Source organism: Oncorhynchus keta, chromosome 29 (assembly GCF_023373465.1).
Source record: "Oncorhynchus keta strain PuntledgeMale-10-30-2019 chromosome 29, Oket_V2, whole genome shotgun sequence".
NCBI classification, from domain to species: domain Eukaryota; kingdom Metazoa; phylum Chordata; class Actinopteri; order Salmoniformes; family Salmonidae; genus Oncorhynchus; species Oncorhynchus keta.
The window spans coordinates 32,590,380-32,602,879 of record NC_068449.1 but is presented as its reverse complement, the minus strand read 5'-3'; the positions used below and the strand labels follow the sequence as shown (position 1 = coordinate 32,602,879).

Genomic DNA, 12,500 nt, shown 5'->3' with positions numbered 1-12,500 from the left:
TGTGTGTGTGTGTGTGTGTGTGTGTGTGTGTGTGTGTGTGTGTGTGTGTGTGTGTGTGTGTGTGTGTGTGTGTGTGTGTGTGTGTGTGTGTGTGTGTGTGTGTGTGTGTGTGTGTGTGTGTGTGTGTGTGTGTGTGTGTGTGTGGGTGTGTGTGTGGGCAGGGGGTCACTGTCTGTGTGTGTGTGTTTATGGGTAAAGTGGGAGGTGACAAGAGGATGGAAAAACCTGGCATTCCCTTAAACACTGCCCGCTTTCTCTTTCACTTGGCTGCCAGAGAGAGAGAGAGAGAGAGAGAGAGAGAGAGAGAGAGAGAGAGAGAGAGAGAGAGAGAGAGAGAGAGAGAGAGAGAGAGAGAGAGAGAGAGAGAGAGAGAGAGAGAGAGAGAGAGAGAGAGAGAGAGAGAGAGAGAGAGAGAGAGAGAGAGAGAGAGAGAGAGAGAGAGAGAGAGAGAGAGAGAGAGAGAGAGAGAGAGAGAGAGAGAGAGAGAGAGAGAGAGAGAGAGAGAGAGAGAGAGAGAGAGAGAGAGAGAGAGAGAGAGAGAGAGAGAGAGAGAGAGAGAGAGAGAGAGAGAGAGAGAGAGAGAGGAGAGAGAGAGAGAGAGAGAGAGAGAGAGAGAGAGAGAGAGAGAGAGAGAGAGAGAAAAAGGAGAAAGGGACAGGAAGTGGTGGAGGTGGGAAAGTGTTTGGGTGCCCTTTTTCTGTTCCTACAGCCCATCCATAATGAGTCCCTGTGTACACAAATAAATCTCAATGTCAGGAGCCCTAACGCTCATTAGATACCCTCTTTATTTTTCTCTCTCTCTCTCCTCGCCAAAGAAATGAACATTGGAAAGCACTCCTACACAGTCTCTCCCTCTCCTCTCTTCTTCCGCTGCTCTGCCAGTGTGAAATATCTCCTGCCGGGGAAAAAAGGCACGAAAAGGACAAAACCACAAATGTGGAACTTCAATTAATTTAAAGCCCCAATCAGCAAAGAATAAATCCTTCGCAGATCTAATTACTGAGTCTCTCCGAAGACCCGGGCCGACCAGCCAATCTTCCTCCTGTTTGAACAGCTTGATGAACTAAGGGACTGATGGATATCAAGTCATTTTGTTTAATTTATAAATGGATTTTCCCCTAATACTTAAATTATCATCAGTACAACACAATGAAAATGGGAACATTTGGAAGGCAAAGCCTATAACAGGACTGAAAAGAATCCCAATGAGGAATGTCACCTCTTTTCATTCCTTCTATACAATTCCTTCTCTAATTAAATTGGGGAAGGAGGCAGGGTGGGTAAGCTTGTGTTACAGTACGGCTGGGCTTCACAGTCTCTCTCTCCACTGTCTCTCCCTGTGAGGATCTGGGGCATTGCTGGAGACACTCATCAGACGTATCATGTCACACACATACCCTTCATTACAGAACTCCCCCACAGACTGGTCTGAGAGTGAGTCAACAGCCAAATGAATCTACTGTTGTTCTTACTGGACACTACAAGGATCAAATGCAGCAACTCAGTACTGACATGGTCTAAACTGTCTGTACTCTATTGTAAAAACAATAACAAAATCAGGTATGCCAGCCAAACACCCAAACGCATAATAGCTTTTCAAATATCCAAAGTAAAGCAATTACAAAGCAGCATAAAAATGCCAAAAGCTCTCCCTTTTGAAACCATGTTGAAGATGGCACATTTCGTTCTAATGTTAACACCAATCAGTTTTTTCATTAAAAGCCACCCCATCCCCCTCTACACTGTCTCCCTCATCCCCCCCATCCCCCTGTCTCCTATCCATCCCCAACTCTTCCCCTCTCCCACTCCCCCCACCATCTCCCACCCCATCCCCCTGTCTCCTATCCATCCACAACTCTCCCACTCCCCCCACCATCTCCCACCCCATCCCCTTGTCTCCTATCCACCCCCAACTATCCCACTCCCCCATCATCTCCCACCCCATCCCCAACTCTCCCACTCCCCCACCATCTCCCACCCCATCCCCCTGTCTCCTATCCACCCCCAACTCTCCCACTCCCCTCACCATCTCCCACCCCATCCCCCTGTCTCCTATCCATCCCCAACTCTCCCACTCCCCCACCATCTTCCACCCCGCCCCCTGTCTCCTATCCATCCCCAACTCTTCCCCTCTCCCACTACCCCCACCATCTCCCACCCTGCCCCCTGTCTCCTATCCATCCCCAACTCTCCCACCCCGCCCCCTGTCTCCTATCCATCCCCAACTCTTCCCCTCTCCCACTCCCCCCACCATCTCCCACCCCGCCCCCTGTCTCCTATCCATCCCCAACTCTTCCCCTCTCCCACTCCTCCCACCATCTTCCACCCCACCCCCCTGTCTCCTATCCATCCCCAACTCTTCCCCTCTCCCACTCCCCCCCCATCTCCCACCCCGCCCCCTGTCTCCTATCCATCCCCAACTCTTCCCCTCTCCCACTCCCCCACCATCTCCCACCCCATCCCCCTGTCTCCTATCCATCCCCAACTATCCCACTCCCCCACCATCTCCCACCCCATACCCAACTCTCCCACTCCCCCACCATCTCCCACCCCACCCCCTGTCTCCTATCCATCCCCAACTCTCCCACTCCCCCACCATCTCCCATCCCATCCCCAACTCTCCCACCATCTCCCACCCCATCCCCAACTCTCCCACTCCCCCCCACCATCTCCCACCCCATCCCCCTGTCTCCTATCCATCCCCAACTATCCCACTACCCCCACCATCTCCCACCCCATCCCCAACTCTCCCACTCCCCCACCATCTCCCACCCCATCCCCTGTCTCCTATCCACCCCCAACTATCCCACTCCCCCACCATCTCCCACCCCATCCCCAACTCTCCCACTCCCCCACCATCTCCCACCCCACCCCATCCCTCCCCCTGTCTCCAATCCATCCCCAACTCTCCCACTCCCCCACCATCTCCCACCCCATCCCCAACTCTCCCACTCCCCTCACCATCTCCCACCCCATCCCCCTGTCTCCTATCCATCCCCAACTCTCCCACTCCCCCACCATCTCCCACCCCACACCCCTGTCTCCTATCCATCCCCAACTCTCCCACTCCCCCACCATCTCCCACCCCATCCCCTGTCTCCTATCCATCCCCAACTCTCCCACTCCCCCACCATCTCCCACCCCACACCCCTGTCTCCTATCCATCCCCAACTATCCCACTCCCCCCACCATCTCCCACCCCACACCCCTGTCTCCTATCCATCCCCAACTATCCCACTCCCCCACCATCTCCCACCCCATCCCCAACTCTCCCACTCCCCCACCATCTCCCACCCCATCCCCCTGTCTCCTATCCATACCCAACTCTCCCACTCCCCCAACATCTCCCACTCCATCCCCAACTCTCCCACTCCCCCACCATCTCCCACCCCATCCCCTGTCTCCTATCCACCCCCAACTATCCCACTCCCCCCACCATCTCCCACCCCATCCCCAACTATCCCACTCCCCCCACCATCTCCCCCCCCATCCCCAACTCTCCCACTCCCCGCACCATCTCCCACCCCATCCCCCTGTCTCCTATCCATCCCCAACTCTTCCCCTCTCCCACTCCCCCCACCATCTCCCACTCATCCCCAACTCTCCCACTCCCCCCACCATCTCCCATCCATCTGCCTCCCTCTCCTCCCCCTTTGCCCGCGGCGGGTGCCCTGTAAAGCCCACCTGGCTCGGGGGTCTCTGCATGTGAGGAGGAGGAGGCAGAGCTGGCGCCGTCCTCTGTGGCAGTGCCCTGAGAGAGGAGGCCTCGGCCTGGAGGCAGCTTCATGCCCAGCTGCTCTGCCATCTCAACGTGGTCGCCAGGGTGGACGTAGTCAAACACACTGCTGCCTGTCAGCTCCACCTGCAGGGAGGAAGACATGAACAGGGACTATTAGTATTTATGCAGCAACATCCCACACACACACACATACCTACACACAGATACTAACAGTCCAGAGTATGTTGTCTTGTTTTTACAACAGCCTTTACTCTCCTAATAGGCTGAACCTGTGTGTGTGTGTGTGTGTGTGTGTGTGTGTGTGTGTGTGTGTGTGTGTGTGTGTGTGTGTGTGTGTGTGTGTGTGTGTGTCTCCAGAGGTATACAGGATCCTGTAACAACACAATTCTCATTCCTAATTCTAACCCCCCTCCCAAAATTCGAACTTAACACCCATAGAAAATCACAAGCTGCTTTAGTTATAAAATGAAATAAATGAAATCCCCTAACCTTTAAACACTCTCATTTACTAGGATGAAAACAGGATTTGCCATCGTTAATTGGGGATGACAAGGAAAACCAGCAGGCTGTTAATATGTCTCTGCCTCTAATACGAACCCCCTTCTTGAATATCCAATTGCATGGCGTTGGTATTTCCTTCAGTGTGTTTGTGTGTGTGTGTGTGTGTGTGTGTGTTGGTATTTCCTAAAGTGCGCTGGTGGTGTTTGGCCATGCAGCGCTCACTGATCAGGTTGGGCCTACTGGGACCAGAGGATTACATGGGAATAATCCCTTTAATGTCAAATCCCTTTAAGCAATTTAGTCCTTCATAAATTATCATCCCAAGCAGAAACAATGATTAAGAAGTGAAATGATACACCAATACCGTGACGTGAACTTCCTGTTGTAGCTGTATGTGTTTACGATTTACAAAGGTATTTGGGCGTGTCTTACTGTCTAGCCAAGAACACGACTTAAAATCAATTAAACATATTAAAACCATAAAATATAGCAGGCTGATGAAAGCGGTTGAACATAGCCTATAGTTTCACTAGAATCAAATGGCATGATGAACCATAGAATTAGAATGAGTGGAACAGATATAGAACCTCTAACCATGGGCATTCAAATTCTACTCATTCTTATTTCTATATCTACTCATTCTTATGGGATGAACATCCTCTGTCTGTCGAATAGGCTGCTTTTACATCAAGCGTGAGGCAAGTTTAGCAAATGCATGAAGGTAGATACGAAAAACACAGATAAACAAACCTATTACCCAACAATGTTATCATTATTATTTCTTGGTTTTAGTGATGTCCTTGACCAAGAGGACACGCTAAACGAATGAAACCAAATGAGGTCTCTGTTGTCAAACTTGATAGTGTCCCAACTTTGAAAATGAAAAGCACGACGTTAATAATTTCGTAGAGGTCAACTGGACGGTATGCCAGGAAAACAATGCCCACGCACACATTTGTCATCACGTCTTTTCATTTTTCATCACAAAGGTAAAACCACCCATACCATTGTTTAATCAAATGGTGACTAATTAATAGTAATAGCTTCTGAATCATTTCTGTCATGAAATCAACAAACCCCTGAGTCTCTTCAACATGTTTCGGTCCAAATGCGCATCTAAGAACTTCCAGGCAGGACAGTACACAGCAAACAGACATAGTTCTGTTAAAGATATCCTGACACAATGTATACGGTGCCTTCCGGAAGTATTCAGACCACTTGACTTTTTTTCACTTTTGTTACGTTACAGCCTTATTCTAAATTGATTAAATTGTTTTTTTCCTTCATCAATCTACACACAATACCCCATTAATGAAAAAGCAAAAACAGGTTTTAAAAACACTAAAATATTACATTTATATAAGTTTACTCAGTACATTGTTGAAGCACCTTTGGCAGCGATTACAGCCTTGAGTCTTCTTGGGTATGACGCTACAAGCTTGGCACGCCTGTGTTTGGGGAGTTTCTCCCATTCTTGTCTGCAGATCCTCTCAAGCTCTGTCAGGTTAGTTGGGGAGCGTCGCTGCACAGCTATTTTCAGGTCTCTCCAGAGATGTTCGATCGGGTTCAAGTCTGGGCTCTGGCTGGGTCACTCAAGGACATTCAGAGACTTGTCCTGAAGCCACTCCTGCTTTGTCTTGGCTGTGTGATTAGGGTCTCTGTCCTGTTGGAAGATTAACCTTCATCCCAGTCTGAGGTCCTCTGGAGCAGGTTTTCATCAAGGATCTCTCTGTACTTTGCTCCGTTCATCTGTCACTCCATCCTGACTAGTCTCCTAGACCCTGCCGGGAAAAACATCCCCAGAGCATGATGCTGCCACCACCATGCTTCATTTTGACATTTTACACTGAGTATAACAAACATTAGGAACAACATCCTAATACTGAGTTACACCCCCCCCCATGCTGCCACCACCATGCTTCACCGTAGGGATGGTGCCTGGTTTCCTATAGATGTGACGCTTGGCATTCAGGCCAAATAGTTCAATCTTGGTTTCATCAGACCAGAGAATATTGTTTCTCATAGTCAGAGTCCTTTGGGTTCGTCTTGGCAAACTCCAAGCGGGCTGTCGTATGCCTTTTACTGAGGAGTGGCTTCCGTCTGGCCACTCTACCATAAAGGGCTGATTGATGGAGTGATGAAGAGATGGAAGGAGCTCGGGTTCTTGGTCACCTCCGTGACCAAAGCCCTTCTCCCCCATTGCTTAGTTTGGCCGGGCAGCCAGCTCTACGAAGAGTGTTGGTGGTTCCAAACTTCTTCCATTTAAGAATGATGGAGGCAGAAATGTTGACATTCAATGCTGCAGACATGTTTTGGTACCCTTCCCCAGATCTGTGCCTTGACACAATCCTGTCTCTGAGCTCTACAGACAATTCCTTTCGACTTCATGGCTTGGTTTTTGCTCTGACATACACTGTCAACTGTGGAACCTTATATAGACTGGTGTGTGTCTTTCCAAATCATGTCCAATCAATTGAATTTACCACAGGTGGACTCCAATCAAGTTGTAGAAACATCTCAAGGATGATCAATGGAAACAGGGTGCACCTGAGCTCAATTTTGAGTCAATTATGAATACTTATGTAAATAAGGTATTTCTGTTTTGTATTTTTTAATAAATTTGCAAAAACCTGTTTTCGCATGGCCATTATGGGGTATTGTGTGTAGTTTGATGAGGAACGTAACAAAATGTGGAAAAAGTCAAGGGGTCTGAATACTTTCTGAATGCACTGTATATCTTTAGATAAAGATAGACATGATTCTGTTAAGAAATGGCTGTTTTTTATTTAAGTAATATGTGTTCAGGAATTGGAAAAGTGTCTAATAAGCTATAAGAAGTTTGTTAATGGATATTTATAATTTGTGTTTTAAGATATCATTTCAGTTTTACTTGGTGTTATCACTGTTACACACATATGACACAATGCATATATCTTTAGATAAAGACAGACAGAGTTCTGTTAGAGATATCATGACACAATGCATATATCTTTAGATAAAGACAGACAGAGTTCTGTTAGAGATATCATGACACAATGCATATATCTTTAGATGAAGTAAAAGGAAGCAACAGAAAGAAGAAGATGATACATTACAAATAAGTCTTCTCAGAGTCTCCCTCTACATCCCAAACGGCACCCTATTCCCTTTACAGTGCACCACGTTTTGACCAGGGTCCATAGGGCTCTGGTTAAAAGTAGTGCACTATACAGGGAAAAGTGTGCCATTTGGGACTATAGCCTATGGCTTCTATCTATCTACTAGAACAAGGGCGAATGAGATTCTCTCAGAGGGCTGGAGAGGTGGATGCTGAGGTGGCTGGGGATAGAGATGGAGGGGGCTAGAGGGTTGAGGGGGCCAGGCCATGTGGCTGGGCTGGGGTTAGGAACTCCTACAGATTACGAATGGCTGGATCTCCCCTCAGACAAAGGAGTGACATAATCACATCCCCCCTTAGAAAAGAGAGACCATTTTACATCAGTGTTTAACCTAAAGAGCAACACTCTAGCATGGATTACTGGACTAAGGATGAGAGATCCCATTTATAATTGGATTAAGATACAATAATAAGAGATGACAGTAGCCCGTGCGGTCGGCGAGAATGTGCCAGCCCAGTGCTGACTGGCTGGTGAATGCATTACACAAAGTGCTTTAAAATCTATTTCAGAATGGAGATGAATCAGACCAAAAGCTATCTCTCTTTCACAGGCTTTGGCGGCAGACAAACCTTTTGTTGCCCATTATAATTCATGAACACGACCAATGACTATTTTAACTGCATTAGAATGAGCCTCCTTTTCCACACAAGTGGCTCAACAATGCACTCATCTGCCTTAATCTTTGCTGATGCCCAGATGAGAACAATGCATAGCCGGGGGAGAAATAATATAGGCTCAAATATTCATTGTGTGGCGTCGTGGGCAGTAAAGTGGCCAGTGTTGTCTATTACAAGCGAGGCAGCAGATTATACTCTGTGATTGCAGAAAGGACACTTGGATTACAGCAGCTGCGTTTGCATTGTAAATGAGGCTGGTGTTGGTAGCTATCGTCAGGGCCGGTGCACGGCTGGGCCAGGCGCCCTTAGCAACATGCTTATTCTGTAGAAGGTCACGCAGTAATATCTCCCCCCCATGAACCTCCCTCTACGCCTATTACACCTGACAGACCGGGAAGGAAGGAAAGAAGATATTCATATAAAACACCTTATTCAACCAAACATAAAAAAGGAAAAAGAGGACTGTATGCTTTTCAAAAGTAAAAAGGACACCACTTAATGAGTTTCCGAGTTTCCGAGTTTCATATTAATGATGAAAATATCTGATTCAACCACCACCAAACATAAAAAGGACGTAATGGCATACTTCTTTGTTTTAAAAGGAAGCCCCTTAATAAGGTAGGGCTTCAGAAATGTCATCTTCCTTTATTAAGTGTTCTGCTCCATCAAAGCAATAATCACCACTGTCAAATATCATCACATGATGGACAGCCTGCCTCTCTCTCTCTCTCTCTCTCTCTCTCTCTCTCTCTCTCTCTCCCTCTCTCTCTCTCCCTCTCTCTCTCTCTCTCTCCCTCTCTCTCTCCCTCCTCTCCCTCTCCCTCTCCCTCTCTCTCTCTCTCTCTCTCTCTCTCTCTCTCTCTCTCTCTCTCTCTCTCTCTCTCTTTCTCTCTCTCTCTCTCTCTCTCTCTCTCTCTCTCTCTCTCTCTCTCTCTCTCTCTCTCTCTCTCTCTCTCTCTCTCTCTCTCTCTCTCTCACCCCTCCACCCACATCTCCCCAACCACCCCTTGCCTTTGTACCCTGAGGGGTTTGTCATCGCTCCCCGTTCAAAAGCACCGGGACCCCTCTGCCAGGAGACAACCCCTTCATAATGACACAATTACTCCCTGGCATCAACCAAGTGCAGTGTCTGTGTGTGTGTGCCTCACCTCCGCTCTGCTCTGCTTAACCTGTTTGTAATAATCACGCCTGCCATCAGACGCCATCAGAGCAGATCTGGCCTTAGCAGGGAAACACATGCATGATCAAGAGCCAGACTTGAAATGATGAAATGTCTGTGTGTATATGTTTTAGAAACCCCCAGAGACAGGTAGACTGTGTGTTGTCACAAAGACTCGAGGAGGGGCAGAGAGATAACTTGTGACTGCACAAGGAACCTTTTTCCATTACAGACACTTTATTTAAAAAAAAAACGAAAAGCCATTTAAGTCAACACTCAGATGAGGAAAAATTATCATATGTAAAATTACAAATAAAACTGTAAACTGTATGTAAAATCATGAATAAATAAATAACAAGTCTTCAAACATGCATATTAAATGATGAAATATGAACGCGCTGTAGAGGACAATCCCACGAGGAAAGAAACATTACAGATGACTAAAAATTCCCTCCACACATGTCTAAAATATCGGTGTGACTTTGTGAAGTACTAATCCAATAAATTGATGTTGGCTCTAGGGTTCAGAATTAATTACCGCATTTAACATTAGCTAAATGGAATATTACACGTTTGATAGAGTATAATTACTCTTGTATTAATGATTCATATTACATTGCCCTCATTGATAACACTTGGCATAAAGCTCAGCAGTTTAAAAAGAAGAAGGAAAGAAGAAAAAAAGACTGTTTCCTGCTGTTCTTGTTGTGGTTTCAATAGCTAGTGCCGGAGCAAACTAAACTAAACAAAAATACAAATGCAACATGTAAAGTGCTGCTCCCATGTTTCATGAGCTGAAATAAAATATCCCAGAAATGTTCCATATGCATCAAAAAACCTATTTCTCTCACATTTGTTTACATCCCTGTTAGTGAGTATTTCTCCTTTGCCCCAAAAAATCCATTCACCTGACAGGTGTGGCACATCAAGAAGCACGACCAGTACACAGGTGCACCTTGTGCTGGGGACAATAAAAGGCCACTCTAAAATGTGCAGTTTTGTCAAACAACACGATGCCGCAGATGTCTCAAGTTTTGAGGGAGTGTGCAATTGGCATGCTGACTGCATATTTAGATTTCTTGGGTCACTGGCATACACACAATACCCCATAATGTCAAAGTGGAATTGTGTTTTTTGAAATGTTTACAAATTAATTTAAAATGAAACGCTGAAATGTCTTGAGTCAATAACTATTCCACCCCTTTGTTATGGCAAGCCTAAATAAGATCAGAAGTAAACATGTGGTTAATTTGGTTAAGTCACAATAAGTTGCATGGACTCACTCTGTGTGCAATAATAGTGTTTAACATGATTTTTGAATGAATAGCTCATCTCTGTACCCCATACATTCAATTATCTGTAAGGTCCCTCAGTCGAGCAGTGAATTTCAACCACAGATTCAACTACAAAGACCAGGGAGGCTTTCCAATAACTCGCAAAGAAGGGCACCTATTAGTAGATACAAATTAATAAATAAAAGCAAACATTGAATATTACTTTGAGCAAGGCAAAGTTATTAATGACACTTTTTATGGTGTATCAATAAACCCAGTCTCTACAAAAATACAGGCGTGCTTCCTAACTCAGTTACCAGAGAGGACAGAAACTAGGCCAATGGTGACTATAAAACAGTTACCGAGTTTAATGGCTGTTTATGGAAAAAACTTAGGATGGATTAACAACATTGTAGTTACTCCACAATACTAAATTAATTGACAGAGTGAAAAGAAGGAATGCTATGCACAATCGAGAGCATCCTGGCGGGCTGTATCACCGCCTGGTACGGCAACTGCTCCGCCCTCAACCGTAAGGCTCTCCAGAGGGTAGTGAGGACTGCACAACGCATCACCGGGGGCAAACTACCTGCCCTCCAGGACACCTACACCACCCGTTGTTACAGGAAGGCCATAAAGATCATCAAGGACATCAACCACCCGAACCACTGCCTGTTCACCCCGCTATCATCCAGAAGGCGAGGTCAGTACAGGTGCATCAAAGCTGGGACCGAGAGACTGAAAAACAGCTTCTATCTCAAGGCCATCAGACTGTTAAACAGCCACCACTAACAGTGAGTGGCTGCTGCCAACACACTGTCATTGACACTGACCCAACTCCAGCCATTTTAATAATGGGAATTGATGGGAATTATGTAAATATATCACTAGCCACTTTAAACAATGCTACCTTATATAATGTTACTTACCCTACATTATTCATCTCATATGCATATGTATATACTGTACTCTACATCATCGACTGCATCCTTATGTAACACATGTATCACTAGCCACTTTAACTATGCCACTTTGTTTACTTTGTCTACACACTCATCTCATATGTATATACTGTACTCGATACCATCTACTGTATGCTGCTCTGTACCATCACTCATTCATATATCCTTATGTACATATTCCTTATCCCCTTACACTGTGTACAAGACAGTAGTTTTGGAATTGTTAGTTAGATTACTTGTTGGTTATCACTGCATTGTCGGAACTAGAAGCACAAGCATTTCGCTACACTCGCATTTAACATCTGCTAACCATGTGTATGTGACAAATAAAATTTGATTTGATTTGATAACAAATATTTAAAAACATGCATCCAAGGCACTAAAGTAAGAGCTCAAAAAATGTGCCAAAACAATTAACTTTATGTTTGTTCGGGGCAAATCCAATACAACACATTATGGTGTACCACTCTCCATATTTTCAAGCATAGTGGTGGCTGCATCATGTTATGGGTTTGCTAGTAATCGTTAAGGACTGTGGAGTTTTTCAGGATAAAAAATAAATGGAATGTAACTATGCACAGGCTAAATCCTAGAGGAGAACCTGGTTCAGTTTGCTTTCCACCAGACACTGGGAGATTAATTCACCTTTCAGCAGGACAATAACCTAAAACACAAGGCCAAATCTACATGAGTTTCTTAACAAGACGACAGTGAATGTTCCTGAGTGGCCGAGTTACAGTTTTGACTTAAATCTAATTGAACATCTAAGGCAAGATCTGAAAATGGTTGTCGAGAAGCGATCAACAACCAACTTGACAGAGCTTAAATCATTTTGAAAAGAATAATGGGCAAATGTTGCACAATCCAACATGGGCTCAGAAAGACACACAGCTGTAATCACTGCCAAAGGTGATTCTAACATGTATAGAATCAGGGCGTTGAATACTTATCTAATCAAGATATATTAGTGTGTTTTTTTGTTGTTGTTACACATGTTCACATTTTTCTTCCATTAGAGTATTCTGATCGGTGACAGAAAAAATACAATTAAATCTGTTTTAAATCCTACTTTCTAACACAACAAAATGTG

At 45.4% G+C, this 12,500-nt stretch overlaps 1 protein-coding gene across 7 annotated transcripts in view; it reads right to left on the bottom strand.

The window, feature by feature from the left end:
* Window positions 1-12,500, bottom strand: part of LOC118362194 (neuronal PAS domain-containing protein 3) — a 410,864-nt gene that overhangs the window by 50,085 nt on the left and 348,279 nt on the right. For all 7 annotated transcript variants that reach the window (XM_052486440.1, XM_052486439.1, XM_052486441.1 and 4 more), the window contains one exon: window positions 3,685-3,862. In XM_052486440.1, the coding sequence (XP_052342400.1) occupies window positions 3,685-3,862 (178 nt within the window). The remainder of the gene's footprint in view (window positions 1-3,684; window positions 3,863-12,500) is intronic.